This window comes from Spermophilus citellus (genome assembly GCF_964194105.1).
Source record: "Spermophilus citellus genome assembly, chromosome: 1".
Taxonomy (NCBI): Eukaryota; Metazoa; Chordata; class Mammalia; order Rodentia; family Sciuridae; genus Spermophilus; species Spermophilus citellus.
The window spans coordinates 246,998,916-247,017,485 of NC_138182.1; the positions used below are offsets into that span (position 1 = coordinate 246,998,916).

Consider the following 18,570-nt stretch of genomic DNA (forward strand, 5'->3'; position numbering starts at 1 on the left):
CAGTAACAGAACAAGAATGACTGGGGGGGGTCCCCAAAGGGAAAGGGGCAAGGGGTAGGGGGGAAGGGAGTCTAGGCCGGGAAGGGGGCGGGGTCCAGTTTCTATGGTCACTTGCCCGGAGGGAAGGAAATACTGTAGCTCTGATTCATGCAGCCGAGGGGGCACTTACTCTAGCCCTTCCGGTTTTAGTCTCCCCGCGCGGCCCGACGAACGCGCCCAGGAGACACAGCAATGAACACGAACCTCTCGAGGCTGCAGCCGTCAGCTCCGAGCAAGTGGCTGACGCAACGAGAGCGCAAGCGCAGTCCGCGTCCCGCCTCCCACCGCCCGGCGCACGTTTTACGTCCTCAACGGAGAGGCGGGGCCGCAGTTGGCCTGCGCAGGCGTACTGAGCGGTTGGTGCTCCTTGGCATTAACTTTCTTCAGAAGGGGCACGGAATCTTTGGTGGCGGTACTTTTGTTTTAACGCTGAACTTGGACATGCTAAGTTTTCCCTTTCATTCCTGTTGTGAAGAATTGAATACGTGAGTGCAAATATATATTTTTAGCTGGGCGCGTTTGTCACGCTCAGAGGCCCTCACTTGGCGTACATCCAGTTTCAAAACTTAGATCTGACAGTAAAAGGAGGTCTCAAAAGTTGCGGACTTGGCCCCCAAAGTTCCAAATTATGCTCGGTTTTGCTCAATCCTTGTCCGCATTCAGACGTGACACGCCTATTAGAGCCGGTATTTCCAGAAGCGATTTCTAAACGATTGCGTCTGGTTTTTGAGCAACGTGCCCAGCTGTTTTCCGCGCTTAGTTACCCGAGTCTGCACGATCTAATTAACCCAGATGTTAAAGCACTGATCCCAGAGAGAGCGAGAAGAAAGTATGTGTGGAATTTACCCCTGGGTGGACTTCTCAGTGGCTTGTCCTGACGTCCTGGGAATCCCAGAATCCAAAGTTGGCAGTCAGCAGTCTGAAATGTTTAGGGTGGGGGTTGGTAGCAGTAGTTTAGCACGCCAGCTTCACTGCCAAACCTAGGCTAAAGGCAGAGGATATGGGATTTGGAGATAAACTGATCTACTGCTTATGACTGACACAGAATGAATAGCTACAGAATCGATGTTAAGAAAATCATTAAGACTGCCACTTTTAAAGTTGGAGAGTGGGAGCGGGACTGACTCTGAAGGAGACCAACAAGTAGGAAAAAATTCACCACAGTTTTCTTGAGAATTAAGATGGAGAGCAGAAAAGTGCTCCACACATTTTCTCATGATCTTTCCTTTTGTGTTATGTATTTTAAGGTGGAGCTCACTGTTGGTGAGACAGAGATAAAAAGGAAGAATCTGGTTTTGGTACAAACCTTGATAATTTTAACTCAAGTGTCATTTATCTTCCTCAGTGACGTTCAGGGGAGAAAAGGGTCCCTTACCAAGACTCTCATACAAGGTAGAACCATTATTTGTTTGGTGTTTTCTTCCCAACTGTATTTTCCCTTCACCCTATCTTTCTTCCTACCATTCTAAAGTTCCTAATGCAGGTTGCCTTCTTCCTCCAGTTCCAAGAGAACCCAGTAATTTTTCACTAAATAAGGAACTGGTCACACCAAAGCATGAAGGTGGATTGCCTTTCCAAAGGACATTTTACCATTTAAAAGGATCTCATTAACTTAGAATTCCTAACTCCTTAATGTGAAAGTATACGAATGTGCTTATGGAATATGTTTATGTGGGGAGGATAAATTTGAGCTGTGGGCTTTGAAATGCTCCTTGATCACCAATGGGTGTATACTTCATCTAGCACCTTAATTTGCCAAGGATTAAAAGCCACAGAATCACAATGGTAGGTACCGAATAGGTTTTTATTGAAGAGCTGTCACTGAATATTCACCAAGTGCTTTCCTATGCTCTTTCTAATCCTTGCCTGTAAGGTAAATATTTGTCCTTTTAAATTTATAGAAGAAAATAAATCATGGGGAAGTTGAGACATGTGTTAAAGATCACATAACTAGTATTCATATTCTGGCCTGTTGGACTCTCTATATAAAGGCCCATAGTGTGGGAGTCTACCTAGAAAGTTTGAAAGGCTCTAGATCTTCCTCTGCTTTTATTACTTCTTAAAATCATATTTTTCTTTTCCACATGGTTTTCCTTTGCCTAGCTTACATCATCATGATAATCTTTAACAAATATATTGTATTTTATAGGATATTATATTTTATATTCTATAAAAGTGTACAACTTTCTACATTTAAAACATATATAAAACACATGAAATCTTAATTTCATGGCTTTTTTTAAAGATATAAGATTTTGGACTATCTTTTTAAATATCAATATGCCACAGTGATTGCATACACAGGCATTTTTCATGGAATTGCTATTTGATCTGGGATATCTGCAACAGCTTAGAACTTTTTCTTTTTTTTTAAAGTAACTTGAGCTTATTGTTGAATGAACAGATGTTCTCTCTAAAGTTTTGTGTATGGCTTAATATAACTAGACTGGTCATTGTTACACTTTTATTTTGAGATATTTTGGATTCTAGTTCCTAATTAAATCCCAAATTCCTGAAGTTTCAAGCATCAATACTCTGGCCTCAAAAAGCTTTATTTCCCATTTATACCCTTAGGGGGCTCTTAAGAGCACACCTTGACAGTAACTTTGTTCCCTATACATCCTAGGAACTTTGTACTTTGCGATCGCATTCATCTGTTCTGCATAAATAGAACTTCTTTTCTTTCCTGTTTCCATAAATCCTATGTATCTATAAGGTCAGTTAAAATCAACTTGAAACTGTGCATCATAGCAATATGAACGCATATCTTGTCTTTCTTATTGGGTTCTGGATGGTTTCATCATTGTATTACTCCACTATTCCCTGAAAAGTTCTCTGCATGTAGTAGGTACTCACACCTGCATAATAAGCTAGGTGGATAGAATGTAAAGTGTGGCAACTATATTAACATTATTTTCAAACACCTTTTAAGGCACTCATATTGTTATCTACTTTACTTCACTTAATAATGGTAATTTTAAAATTCCTATGTTTAAAAATTCATTTATTTTCATTTTTTTTACAAAATAAGCAAAATTATGATAAAAGACAAGCTCTATTGCTTAAAATTATAGTTTTATTGCCTTTTTGAGAATAAAACCTTTATATCAGTAACTTTAATTATATCTGTTTTCCTATAATGACTTGTTTATATTAATCATTCCAGAAGACAAAAAAAGTCAGAGTGGGTATCTCCAAAAGTTTGTTTTGTTTTTGTTTTTGAGACACTGGAGAAGTGGGGTAGAAGTCAAGATAATTGTGGTTCTTACCCTTCAGTTGTTTTTATTGTAATTTTTGGCAGTACTCAGCCTCTAAAACTCAATTTCCTTTACTTGGGAATTGAGGGAATTGGATTCATAATTAAAATCATTGTAACTGTAAAAATTATGCTGCAACATGTAAAAAAATTAAATACTACCTATAATCTCACCTAACATGTTTTTTTTCAATTTTCATGCTATCTTTTAACTTTGAATCTTTATAAGGTCCATTTTAGTGATAAAAGACTGATTCAAGTTAAACTATGTATACCAACAATCTGCAGACCTGAGTTAAATTTCATAACCTCCATAAACCCAAACTTTTCTCTATATTGTAAATGAGGTAATTTGTTCTGCTTCTCCCATTTGATGATTAGTATGTGGTTTTAATGATATTTCAATACTTTGTAAATTGAAGAGCTCTATAAACAGGTAAGGTACTATGATAAATCTCTAAGAATACCTAGATTAAAGTTAGAAATCTGACAAGCCAAGGGTGAGGATTCACTTTAACATGATCATAGTTATTCAGCCTTGGAAGCATAAGTGATTTGGTAATTTCCTAATGGATAATCTTTTGTGTGCATTTCTTTATTTTAGCACCTCCTTTCTAAACCTTAGGTTCACCCTTCTGTGTGAAATTGTTCATGCACCTAATTGGTGAATTGGAATACAGTCCTTCCTATTATAATAATATGTCAGAAATGTTTTTTTATGAGAATGGCAGGAATTACGGGCTCCTGGAGAACTGAAATCTTGTTTGAACACCTTGTGCTCAGCACAATGTCATAGTAGGTACTGTATAAATTTTTTTTGTCTCCATCTTGTTTGCTTTTGTTCTGTTTGTTTGTTTGTTTGTTTGTTTGTTTTTGGCCAGGCTTACTTTCCTGCAACACAAACCTGAACTCTTCATTCCTCTTCATAAAGCACCTTGGGAGCCCCTCCCATATTGCTTCTTCCAGACTGAGTCTCTTAAGGGCAGAAACTTCCTTTTATTTGTCTTTGTGTTCCTAGAACCTAGCACAATGATAATCGTACATATTACATGAAAGAATGAGTGGTTACTAGTTTTCCATCAATTCAGAACTTTTAAATTGTCTATCACTTGATCTTAAAATTAAGAAAGTATATTCTGTTTTATAATGTTACTAAGAATTTTAAAAGAAGATCATGCATAAGGTAAGTTTCTGTAAACTTAGTTTTTGAGATATTTATGCTTGCATAAGAAAATGGTGATTTATATGCATCTTAATAAGGAAAAAGTCTTGATATATTTTAAAATAATTTGTAATGGTAATTAGTTTTGATATACATGATTTGGAAAGTTATCTTTACAGAATTTATAAGTAGTCAAAACTCAGATTATGAATATCTAGTGTTAAATGGAATTGTTTCTTTAGAGAAAATGTACAAACCTCAGATGTTACAAAGTCTCCCATGTGACTTCCTCAAGCAAAACTAGAAAGGTGTACATGAGGATTATTCAGCTAATTTAGGAAAAAGGGAAGAGGGAAAAGGGAAAGTTTCCCTTTTTTTTTTTTTAAGGAACTTGTACTTATTTACTATTCCCCCCTTTTTTTTTAAAGGAACTTGTATTCATTTACTATCTAAATTTCCTATGATTGAAAATGCTTACTTGCAATTGTGACAAAACAATACAAAACTATCAAATAAAATACTATGAAAAAAGTGTGTGTGTCTATTTATATGTATTCCTATGCATTATACTATCATTTTGCAAAAACTATTAAAATAAAACATAATACAAACAGTTTTAAAGACTGATTAATATCCACGTATTGTCAGACTTTAGTATACAGCAAATTAAAAGTCTAGTTAATGAAATTTTGAAAGTACATTTAACCTGTAGTAACAGTACATGATTTATAATAAAATATGTAAGCTACTATAACCATTTGATATTCTAATGTGATTTTAAAGTTTGCATTCATTTAAGCAACTCATATATTTCATATGAAAAAGCATATGTCTTCACTCTTGTTGATATTTTAATTACAATGATTTTTGTTATTTCAGATTTTTCTCTTGTTTATTTACAGAGATCTGCTGTTCGGGTAAAACAGTATTATAGTTTTGGGACTTACAGTGAATTCTTAACACCAATCATTGTGTGCATTTGAATTTCCCTTTAAAATTTGGTTAACTTTTTAATTACCCTTTTAAGTCATAAAAGATTAGATTAAAATTAGGCTCTTACACAATGCAAACCCTAGTGAAGCACCATGACAAAAGATAAAGAGTTTTCTAAAGCTAGAGTCATTGATTCTGTACAGCTGGAACATTCTTTACTTCTTATTGTCATCTTTCTCCTAAAGCTCCCTTCTAAAGGTAGATATTCAGAGGAAGCTTTGTTTATGGGAACTTGTGAGGCTGCTGGTAGCAGAAGGAAATGATTCCCTGAGTCAGATACAAACTTGACCCTGGAAGAGAACTAAGAGGACAGGAACAGTGTTCACAGAAAGGGTGTCGTATATTAGCCTCTTTGAAATCTTAAGGTGTAGTTTTCAAGTGTAAGAAGAAATTTCCATGTAGATATACTTTATATTATGGATTGTAATTTTCAGATGTGTATTTTCCCCACATTTCAATATCTCTGAAACTAGGATGCATCTGGCAATCTATTAATTATATATTGGATTGATAGTGCTTGTCTTAGTGGTGCATAAAATATTGGTGCATTTTTCAATTGATGGTATTTCCAATTCAAGTAAATATAAACATGGGTGAGGATATAATTAAATGGGACAATATAATTCCTTAAGTACTTCATAAGTTTGTCTGTTATTTCATAATTCATTCAATAAAAGGTACTTGTGATTCCTAGATTCTAAGGGTAATAAGCAAAGACCCTGCTCTCAACAGAGCATAAAGCAATATTGTGGTATATTATAAAAGCAAAGGAAGTATGGGCACACCTGTCCCTGGGGAAAGGGTTTCATTATACTCCAGGAAGTTTCTTAGGAATGACATTTATGTGGAGAATTAAGGATCAGCAACAGTTGGAATAACTACTTATGCAATGGCTTGGAGGAAATTTCAGGGAGATAGATAACAGAGGAGCTGAAAGAAGTTTAAAAATCTTGAGAAAAGGAATATATTCATCTAATTTTCAACTCTTGATACTTTACTGTACTTGCTTGGAGAGTGAATACAATTAGCTTAATGCAAATTCAAGTATACCATTTTGTGTTTTAAACAACAAAATAACAGTACAGGTAATAATGGTATTTGGTCTCTCATAATTTTCTGTTTTTAACATGAGCTATTTTATTCTACTGCAGTTATTTTAAGGGACATAAAAATTTATCAAGATGTGGAGGAACAAAGGCAGAGGATCATCTGTCTAAAGAAGTAGGGTCAAGTTGGGCAAGATGGCATATGCCTGTAATTCCAGCAGTTTGGGAGGGTGAGGCAGGATGAATTCCAAGTTTGCAGCAACTTAGCAAGACTCTCTCAAAAAAATTAAAAAATAAAGGACTGGATATGTAGCTCAGTGTTTGTTACAGGGCCCCTGGGTTCAAGTCCCAGTAACCCCCCAACTCCCAGCCAAAAGTCAGCTTTGATCTGGAACTGTGTCCCCACAGATCATGCATTAGAATCTTGAATCATGAAACACAGAAGAAACATAGGTAAACTAGTATAACAGATTTATTACTCTCATTATTTATTTACTAAACAACAAACAAAAATCCTGCGGATTCATTGCTGCCTTTACAGACATAATGACCAAGGAAGTTTTCAGCATCTTTGGTGACTCCTAATTCCTAACATCACATTGTCTGACCCTGGAGATAATTTCTTTGGTTTGGGTAAGTGATTTCCTCTCCATATTCAGCCATCTCCTCACTGGAGTTCATTTCAAACATGGAATCCTGCCTGTGCAAAAGATCTCAGAAAAAGACCCTAAATGTTTATAGAGTGCAGAGACATACATAACTCACTTAGGGTGATTCTATGTTTATGATAATAAACATTCTTATTTGTGTTATACTTAGTGTAGGGTGGATCATCATCTAATTTCACTACACCAAAAAATCATGAAAATAACACTTGGATTATTATTATTAACTAGAACCTTATTAAAATTTTTTTTAGATGATTATATTTGGATTTCACAGAGGATAATCAAGAGGGGAATAGACTTACATTAGGCAGGCTGTATAGCATATTTCCGAGAATGAATTTGCGGTCAGGGATCTTAATTGAGTTAAATTTGTCATTTACTTTTGCTCAACTTTGGACCAATAAAATTAATCTCAGTACTTTGATATCCTCATCTCTCCAATAAGGATAATAGTCCCAAATCTTTGCACTTTTTTTAGATTAAAATGAAATAATACAAGTGAAATTGTTGGCACTGGGCCTTGCACATATACAGCTTAGCATTAAACTGTACTAGGTACTCTCTGTTATATTTCTGTCTTGATCTTGTCCTCTGGAAAGCTGAATCCAACCACTTGGATATGGCCAGTGGAAGGACTGGGCAAGATGTTACAGGGTAGTGGGGAAGGGAAGTATTTATTTTCTCTATCCACTTTCTTGCTGGGCTTCAATTTTGGCATTAGCTGCACTCTTCTACCTGTAGCCATTGTTTTGGTCCAGTGACCCTCCTATAGCTAAGAGTTCAGAGTCAAGCTCCTTGGGTCTAGGAATGGTCATGGTTTTTCTTCCCACTGTTCCTTTAGGTGCTTTCTCCACACTGTTGTTCCATCATCATATTTTGGTTATTGTTCCTTTACAGTCTCTCTAAACTGTCTCTATGAAAATTTCTTCAGTTAAATTCTCTGTATGTGCTATTAGTTGATGCTGAGACTTTGTATAAAATAACAATAAAGACTATATTGGGCATAAGTGAGAATTTTGATCTTGACAAATAATTAAATATTGAAAGAAGCTAATTCAAGAAATTCTAAATGCACTGGGAAGATTATTGGGATGGTGGCAGTTTGTACTTGTGATGTGAGCTCAGCTTTGAATTCTGGAGTTTGTTTAGATGGCAGGGACTAGTGGGAAGGAAGGGTGGAGTTCTTTATTACATGCTTAAAACTAGAAGAGCATATCTATAGTGGCAAATAAACAGGAGGATTATGGAGAAAGTAAGGAATTGTGACTAGATATGATGGGCACTTTTATTTAAGAGTCATGGTAAGCGGAATAATACTGGTCTTCTAGAAATGACTGTGCCCTAATTCCAGAAACTTGTGAATGGCAAAAGGACTTTGTGATTAAATTAAGGATTTTGAGATGGGGGATTATTCTGGTATGCTCAGTGTGCATACAGGGATCTCTAGGGAGGCAATAGTGTCATCATCAGAGAAAGAAAAGTGACAATAAAACAGAGGGAAAGGTTTGGAGATGTTACCTTATTGGCTTTGAAGAACAACAAAGGGACCAAGAGTCAAGGGAAGCAGGTGGACTCTAGAATCTGAAAGAAGCAAGGGAACTGATTCTCCCCTAGCTTCTCCTAGAGCCTCTGGAAGCAGTACCCTGATAACTTCTTGATTTTAACCCAGCAAGACTTAAGACCTATAGAATTATAGTAAGTGTTTTAGATTGGAAAATCTGACATCTTGTTACAATACCAAGAGGAAACTGATATGGGGGCAGTAGGAGATAGGATGCTGGATTTGGGCAGTTGAGAATTTTGGATTTTATCTATGGTAACCAGGAACCACCATAGATTTCTGACTAAAAACTCAGATATAAAGAAAACAATATATTAGGAGGGTGGATTAGAGTTTGGTTTCAAAAAGCAAACAAGAAAGATAAGCTTTACAGTAGTGTACATGGGTGGGTGTGGCAGTACAACTGCAGATTAAGTGTATACTCTGAATTGATGGGAAGTTTCCAAGTATGAACAATTGATAAGGAAGAGTTATTAGAATATGATGACTAGTGGAGAGGCCAGCAAAAGAAAGGAAAAATTCAAACCTCTGATCCTTAATGTTGTGAAATGGTCATAAACACAGTATATATGAAGTGTCTGCTGAATCAATAGCTATTGAAATTCTAATTTAAATATTTATACACAGAAGAGCTAATTATTATAATTCAGAAATATCTTGCATTATTTCTGTTAAGTCCCTTCCAAGGATTCATCAAGACATATTATACCACCATATATATGACACTGTAAATCGTTAACCTTTCCCCCTTTTTAAAAGTTTCATTCTTTCTTTTTAGAGGAGATGCAAACTTGATTGGATCCTTGCTGTACTAGTAATTACTTATTTGGTAAAATTAAAAACAACTTGAATAGTAAGCTTCAGATTTTCAACAACAACAACAACAAAATGGAAACAATCTTCAAAAATGGGGATGAAGAAGAATCATATGTCAAATATGTGTAGAGGGTAGTGGCGGTAGCTGGTAAATCAACTTCCTTCCCAGCTGTAATGCTGTTCAGAAGCTACCACTGTTTGGATTAGGAGCATTTCCTGATTAGTGGAGAATATTTGGATGAAAAGCCAGTAACTCAGTATTAACTCTCTACACCACCTCACTATGGAAAAAGTTCTGCTTGCTAATAATACATTTCTAAATGATCTTCACAAAACATTAGCAATGCCTGGCCATCTGAGACAGGGCTTAACTGTCTAACTTGTCCCTCTTTTTAATGTTAAATGCTAAATTACCAGTACTAACAAGTATGCCAGCTACAAAAACACAGAACCAGTGAATGCCAGTGATATGCTAAAGCCAACCATTCATTAAGCCATTATTTGGTGATTTTTCTTCCCTAAAGCTTATACCAATACACTTCCACCTATCTGTCTTCCTCCTGACACCATTTCAACTTTCCCTCCTCAACCAGAAACTGGTTTAAAAGTTTTGACCATGGTTTAATCATTTGAAATTCCTTAGAAAATGCTGTGATCAACCTGAATTGGATATAACTTTGCATTCTAGTGTTATTTTAAATCCCCTCCTTAAAATTCATATTATGTAATAATACTATATTTTGCATCTTAAAAATAGCTTGTGCTGTGATATTTACAAAATAAATGTTCATTACTCCTCAGATTAAAAATGTTCCTCCTCTCGGTGCTGACATGAAAACTTCATTTAGGGACAGGAAACAGTTTTGCCTTGAATACTCTCTTGTTTTTTTTGTTTTGTAGCAGAAAAATCCTAAATACTACACAGCAAGAAAATGCAATACTGTTCATTGCTGAACAACCTGAAGATAGGAATTTTGCATAAAAATCAGGCACCTTCTAGTCATCCCCCCAAAACCATTCAACAAAATCCTAAAATACAATGAAGATTGTAAAACAACTTTAATTTGAAAAGGCAATTCTACTTAAAGTTTAAAGCACTGCCTTACCATTAGTCATGGAGCTGAAAGGGCCTGAAGTTACACCCGACTAATTTTTATCTGAACCAAAATGCAGAAACTCCTATACGCTAACCTGGCCAGGTTACCTGGAGTGCCTGAAAGTAGACAGGCGCTCCCTCCTGCTCTCTGGCCCTCAGCCCTGTGGACCTCCCTCCTGGCTCCAAGCCCCGGGACCCGCGCGCTGGAGATGCTCAGAGGAAAGCAGAGTTGCTCACCGGTGAGGAACCAGCAGCAGGCGACAGGGACCCCTCGGCTGTCATGGCGCAGGAGGGCCATGGCTGGAGTGGCTACAGTACTTGCAGTGCTCCGGGATGAGCTGGTTCAGAGGGCAAGACCTGGCAGGACTGGACTCGGGCACCGTGCTCTTCTGGCCACTTCGACGGTCTTCTCTGGTCTCACTCGGTGGCCCCAGGCGGCCGCAGCGTCCAAGCGCGGCAGAGGAATGATTTCCTGTGTTTTCGTCGAATGCCTCTAGGTCAGCTCCACGTTTTTCCCATCCAGACGGATTGCCACATCGCCCGCCCCTTCGTGCTCTTGGTCTCTGAAATCTCACTGGCAGCCTCCCAGGCTCTGTCCGAGACATGGACAAATAAAGCCAGCTTCGCGGGTCGGTGTTTAGGCTAAAGTCCACAGGCTGCAAAGCAAACCTTAAAGGGACATCTCTTTAATTGAGAAGGGGATCTCGCTCTGTGCCAAATCCCTAAGGTGGTAGGAAGGCGGGCAAGGACTGGACCTTTAGAGGGTGTCGCTAGTCCTGTGGCTCCGCCTTCACACTCTTTACTTCTCCCGCGTCTGAGCAGGAAGGGCACTTTCAAAGTGTCCGGGCTCTTCTGGCCTTAAAGGGAGGCTGCTTTCCGGGGTCCGATTGCGCAGAAGAGAACATCATCATTTCACTGTGAAAATGAGCAGATCTGATACCCACTCTTCTTGCCTGCAGACGCTTGAACTTTGCTTTGAAGTCCCCACCACCCGATATGCTTCACTGAGAGCTTTGCTTTTCTTTGTGGAGAGTTTGCTTCCTTTACATGACTCCTTGTTAAAGGGTGGTTGTAGATAAGATTTTCTTTGGAAAGATAATAAGATTGGGAGGTTGGGGGTGGGGAGGAAGAAAGATGCAGGCGAGAGGGTAGAGGGAGGGAAAGAAAGGGAGGAAAGCAGTTTCCTTAAAAATGGAATGTGTGTGGGCTATTTTGTTTAAGCTGAATTGGGATGTTTGTACACTGGGAATTGAATCTAATAAAAAAAACTTAGTGTACTGTTTTGTTTTTCTTGCTACAAACTTTAATGAGTAAGTGTGCTTTAAGTCGTGTTCCTGTCAGTCTTCCTGGGAGAGTGGGGCCAAAAGACTTGCCTAGGAGTTTGCAAGCTTCCCTTGCACGGTGGATTGAATAACCTCCCTGAGTCAAGAGCCACATTCACATGTTGGTTTCAACAAATTTAAAAGCAGTGTGCCTTGGTGGTTTTGAGAATTCAAAGGTGACAAAAGAATGGATGAGTGGACTTGTGTGTACAGGTGTTGGAGGGAATCAGTTCAAGTATTTGAATGTCTCTATCAGGGTAGGTCTAGGCAGGACAATAGTGCCACCCAAAGGAGGGCTCATTGCCTAGAACACAATGCAAGTAACAAAAGCCTGTAAGCCTGCAGGGGTGATTGGATATACTGTTAAATAGAGGAGTGCAGCAAGTAGAAGATGAAGAAGACAAATATTAACAAAATTTAATGAAGGTCAAAAATAGGGTGAGCAGAGAGTCTGAAGACTGTCAAATCTCAGTACCATGACTGTTAGCCAAGGAATTCCTTTTCTAATTGTTGTATTTGAACTAATTCATTACTTAGTAAGTACATTATAAACCCTATTTCTCCCTATTTTTTTGATTTCATAATGACTTTTTAAAATTCTAGCTTTAAATTTACACAAATAAATCTCTAGAAAAATAGTATTGTATTGGGTCAGAGTTCACTCCTATTATGGATTATTGGGATTCCCTGGCCTGCATTCAGTGTTCTCATATTTTTCCACAGAAAAAATATGTATATATTTCATCTCCCTGTTTATAGTCTCAGTTATATCTTCTGCTTCTCAATATGATCCATGGGGCCTTGCAAAATAATAAGTATCAATTATAGCTTGGGTATTGAAACATCATAATAAATCATTTCCCAACAATATTTCCTGAAATGGTTTGGTTTCAAAAAATACATAATGAAGTATATCTATGTGTGTTTGTGTGTATATATACATATATAGAGAAATGTGTTTATATGTGTGTGCAAATGTATATTCATGTGCTTATGTGGCATTCCAGTAAATTGTAATGCATTACATGAGCGAAAAAACAAAAAGTGGTATTTTAACATATCATAGAGAAATAATATGGGGTTAAAATATCCTTATAATATGATCAAGGCTATTATTCATTAGAACTTTTCCCTTGGGGTGGGGAGTTAGAATATACTTTCAATTTAAATATTTGTATTTCCCTTGGACTTAAAAACTTCATGGTCACAACTATTACTACCAGTAATAGTATTAAAATTAATTTCAAATGTGCTATGATTTTTACAACAATGCTGATTGATATCATGTAAAACCATTGCAAATGTACAGAGTGAAAAATAGCTATTGCTGTGTAATTATATTTAGAATAAGTACTCATTTTCGAACCACAATAGCTCTAAATACAAAGCTATGTCAAGCAAACTATTTATTTATTCTGATACAAAGACATTAAGAAAACTAAGAGAAGATAAAATCTTGCATAGTGTCACCAACTAGTAATTGTATAAGTACACTAAATGACAAATGTTAAACTCTAAACTAATACTTTTCTATTTTAAATGAGACCTGATTTGATCAGACTTCTTTCAGGGTTTGGAAGCAAGAGTGAAAATTAATAATACACTAAAAGTTAGAAGACATAAGTGGTTAAGAATTTGGAAATTACCAGTCTGTGAATAAGAGTAACTAGTATTATTAGCCAAAAATATTGAAAGGAAAAACACTAAAGTATTCTTGGATTTCATCTAATATACCAAATAGATTATTAGAATCAGTAAGGTTCTGGAGTCATGCTGCTTGAGTTGAAGCTCTGGAGCCACAATGTGTTAGCTGGGTGATATGGGAAGTCATTTAGTTTCTCTAAGCTTCAGTTTTCTCAAATGAAAAATGGGGATGGAAATAGTAACCTTCTCTAAAGATTGTCATGAGGATTAAATGAGACTAGCTATAAGCATTTAGCACCATACCTGATTGAAATGAATGCTCAATGGAAAGGAATCATTCTTTCCAGAAGATTCTGGTATTAAATGGACAATTTAATTGGTATTAAATGGACAATGGAAATGTAGGACAGGTGCTGTATGTGAGAGGTCCTTTAAGAACTGAAGCAACCTGCTGGCCGTCAGAAAGGGAATTTTAGTGTTTAGCTAAAACAACTCCATCAACTCCTATTATTATTTCTGGAATCCTCAGCTTTAGAATATTTACTTCAGATTATGGAATTATCTTAAAAATATGCCTATAATATTAGCATACATGAAGACATCAGAACCCCATATAATGTTAACCAGAATTTGCTTTTTAAATTCGATAGCTATCCAAAGGATTTTTTAAGCAGAAGTAAAGATAGTTTAAAACTCTGCCCCTGGTGAATGCCTAGATTCTTTGGTAATAAGATCATGGGTCTTAAAGCCACAGGATTAAAAAAAAGGTACTCCCACATGGAAGGTGTTTAGAAAATATATAAGAAAATCCCAAAATGAAATTTTTAAAAATTTAATATGAGATTTCAAATAAATTTTAAGGTAGCATCAAAGAGTGCTTTTACCCACTCCTCATCCTCTTCACTCTGGGGAGTTAGAGGTAGGTGGGGTTGTCTAGAACTGCTTTTCTCTCTCTTTTTTTTAAGGATATCATAAAGATTATTTAAGATTTTATTCTGCTCAGGGGAATGTACTCCAAGACAGAGATGTGGGCTAATTCATAAGGCTTACCCATTTGGGCAACTTAATCTAATTCAATAATTTTTAAGTTTCTGCTCTACATTGGGTTTTAAGGCTATGCTATCCAGAGGTAAAAATGGGTAGGACAGTGGATCTTATTTTGCCAATCTGCTGTCCATTAATTTCTTTCACTTGTTAATAAGAAAAGAACATAATTAGTTTTTTTCCTCAATTTTAACATTGGCATGTTTCATTTTAAGTTTATAAAATTAAACAGTCTGAATTAGTTGTTGCTGTTTCAGCTTGGAAACTCATGATTGCTTCCTCTATGACCAAAACAAAATCACAGTGATGTGGAGCTTGAACTTCACCACTAGCCAACCATTTGTTTTTTGTTATTACGTAATGTTCTTATGTGCATGTTTTTTCACTTAAAATATAAAATAGGTGTTCCTCCCAGCCTATTTCCTGAACACATTCTGTGCCAGAAACCTGGTCCAAAGACGGGCAACTGGTTCTTTTTTAAAAAAAGGAGGGAGGGAAAGTACTTCAGCTCAGAATACTGGTGAGGTGCCCTTCTTAACATGGTAGGAAACTTCCCGACTTATTGGCAGACTTCAAAGTGACACATCAGGCTTATAGCAGGGAGGACATACCAGGGTGGTACCTTGGCAGGAATGTTCAATTCGTGGTGCTCTCTGACTCAGAATAACAACAACTGATGAGCAGAAACAATTTAGCTGTACTGCTGGGTCCCCTCATTTGAAATGTGAGTTGTATGATGTTTTATTATATTATACAGTTAGGTGATTCTAGGTTGATTTACTTATTTTCCTTTAACTAGTTTCTAAAAAGGAAAATAAAGTAGATTGGCTCTAAAAATCCCAGGATTACAACCAGTAGTTGATTAATTAATATTTGAAACCAAGATTAATGTTTCTTGTAGTAGAATTGGGCCACTAAACACGTATGTGGCAAAATACCCTGTCGTTAATAGAAAATCAATATATTAAAAGAGAAGGAGTCTTTTATTTGGCAGTACATAATTTTATACATTTCTTCAAAAGAAAGTATTACATATTTGGCTTTTATTTGGCTCTGAAATAAGACTTAAATAACTTGTTTTATAATAATTACATGCCTAGTTTTTGTCTGTACTACTAGACTAAAATCTATACCATGATAGTCAATTACTCATTTTCATCTGCTACAGACTCTGCCCTTATGTATTTCATTCATCCAAACATTTAGTCAAACATTTCCTTCTGCGCAGCAAGAAGTCTCTTAGGACCTGGGGATTAAGAAATGCTCAGAAGGGCTGGGGATATGGCTCAAGCGGTAGCGTGCTCACCTGACATGCACGCGGTCCGGGTTGGATCCTCAGTACCACATACAAAGATGTTGTGTCCGCTGAATGAAACTAAAAAATAAATATTAAAATTCTCTCTCTCTCTCTTTTTCTCTCTCTCTTTAAAAAAAAAAGAAAGAAATGCTCAGGTGCTAGGTCCTTTCCTCAAGTAAATTTACAAGCTGTTTGGAGATAAATGCATATACTTTCTAATTGCTTCTGACCTCCCAGAATCAAGAATGAATAAAATCAACAGGGCTTCTTAGAGATAAAGGGCAATGGAGGTAAGCCTGTGGCAAGTGGGCAGGGAATTTTATAGGTCAACATTAAAGGTAATGGGCATTGGAAGGAAAGGCAACATAAAATGCGTGAATAGATTGGGATCAAAGTAAAGGGAGGCAAGTGAAGTTGGAACCAGATTTGAAAAGATCTTAGAAAGATGCCAGTGAATTTGGACTTCTTACAAGCATCAAATATTTTCATGTTTCTGAGTGATATACACAAATATGTTTTTTACTGTTTTTTTTCTTTTTTATTTTCTGACCTGGTTTGATTCGACATTATTTTTATAGTAGTAAAAACTAAAATATGTCACAGGCATGGAGCACACTGTGAAACTTTTCCCAAGATTTTTATGTAATACTTTCTTTGAAGAAATGTATAAGTATTTACTACCAATAAAAGCATATGCACAACCTGAATAAAGCTGGATAAATTGTTCATTATTCTTTTCTGATAAGAGAAGATAACCTTTGTTGGCCCTTTTAAAATTTGAAGAGGATAAATATGAAGCCACTTGTCATGATGTATCAAAAATTATTAACTACTCCAATAAGACCACATATAAAAGGTATTTAAACAGCACTAATTATGTACTGCCAACTTGAAATATATTAATTGGGGGTGGGGGCAAAGTAGATTACTGGGATGAATGCATAATCATCCAAGTCTTTGTTCTGTGAAGTGATTTCTGCTTTGAAAAGTCCTCACTGCTGGAGGAGACATTGGGGCTCTCCATGAATGTCAGCCATGACTAGTTCATCCCCCTTCAGAATAGGAAAGGGTGGAAAACCCAGAGAGTAGAGACAGACTGGGAGTTTGAAAGCCACTGAAGTCACTCAAATGAAACAAGAACCTAAAGCCAATGTGATTAGGCAATGACAAAGGGTTTCAGGATTAGAAAAGAAGGTATGGAAATTTTGAAACTAAAGCTGTGAATATCAGAATCTGCCTAGCTTTTTCTTTCATATGGGCCCAGATATTCCATGAAAGAACAAAGACTTTCAATGATCTGCCATGGAGTTAGAACTAAATTTATGTGATCCATAGAAAGTGATAGAAGAGGTAATTTTTCAAATAAGTACGTTTGCAAATTTAATAGTGAAATGATACTATTAATTAAGCAATTGTTTATTTGCATAGTAGGGAAATTTTTCATAGTCACAAAAATGCAGGGTATAAAAAGGAGACTGGAAACTAGGATCCTAAATTTCTCTCTCAAGCCCCAGTTATTAAGAGGTAATTCAGTGTTCCTCCTCTTTTTTTTTTTTTTTTTTTGCCACTTCTTCCACCCCTGGGGTTTGACTTTTTCTTTAAGTTGTATTGAGAAGAACATATAAAATGGAATAATATATGACCAAGAGAATTAGTTTTCCTTAGCACAAGAGTTACAGAAATTTTTTGAATCCTTTGAACAACATAAAAAATGAGTTCAGGATATGAGAATATAGAGGAATTGGTAGATTCTGGGATGGGAATTTGACCTAGAGTGACTACAAAAGAGTGGAAAGAGCATCCAGACATTAAGGCCCAGTTACGACTTAAAACAGTACCATCATTTGACAGCACCTGGCAGCTCTGCTCGTGAGTCTTGGTCTGTCTGCTATTCATGGCCCTACCAATTGCTATGTAATAAGCAGAAGACTCAGTAACTCAGAGTCCTTCATGAGCTGTTGTGTTGGCCTGGCTATGATCTGAGTCAGTCTACATATGAATGCCTTTGAATACAACATAATTTTCAATAGCCTAGGCCACTTAAAACACTCCAAAGATGGTACCTGGACACTTAGAAGAGTTGTGTTGGCTAGAGAGGAAGGTAACACTTTCTCATCCTATTTATGTTTTGTCATCTCCATTGTCATCTCCATCTGAGTTGGGGACGATTAGAAGCATCTCTTATACATTTACAAAATAGTAAATTGTATTACTTAGCATAGGAATGATTATTCAGTGCCTAGCAAAATTGGACATGGAAGTGCTTAGAAATTAAGCCTGGAAATTTACAAACAATATGTGTCTGGCACTTGGCTATATGTTAACCGGTTATATATGCTAATCTCTTGCAAGATCTTTTTTATAATTTTTTTTAGTTGTTGATGGACCTTTATTTTATTTATTTATATGTGGTGCTGAGAATTGAACTCAGTGCCTCACACATGCTGGACAAGTGCACTACTGCTGAGCCCCAGACCCAGCCCTCTTGCAAGATCTTATATCTCATTTTTACTATTCCCCCTCAATTACAAAAGCAAGCATAATAAAGAATTTTAATGTAAATTAGTCTAACAATGTAGCAATGTTTAGATTTTCCTATCATCTCTGCTTAATTTTGAAATTGCAA

General features: G+C 36.5%; 2 protein-coding genes across 2 annotated transcripts in view; one reads left to right on the top strand and one right to left on the bottom strand.

Moving 5' to 3' along the window:
• ITGA1 (integrin subunit alpha 1) overlaps positions 1–11,014 on the bottom strand; it is a 162,081-nt gene extending 151,067 nt beyond the window's left edge. Inside the window, exon 1 of the mRNA XM_081303635.1 lies at positions 10,875–11,014. Coding sequence (XP_081159761.1) covers positions 10,875–10,935 — 61 coding nt within the window. The 5' untranslated portion in view covers positions 10,936–11,014. The remainder of the gene's footprint in view (positions 1–10,874) is intronic.
• LOC308654371 (uncharacterized protein) lies at positions 232–10,538 on the top strand (the record flags this gene model as incomplete). Its single annotated transcript, XM_081303659.1, has 2 exons — positions 232–524; positions 10,442–10,538. The coding sequence occupies 2 exons, from the start codon at positions 232–234 to the stop codon at positions 10,521–10,523; spliced, it is 375 nt and encodes a 124-aa protein (XP_081159785.1). The 3' UTR covers positions 10,524–10,538.
• Positions 11,015–18,570: the final 7,556 nt, after the last annotated feature.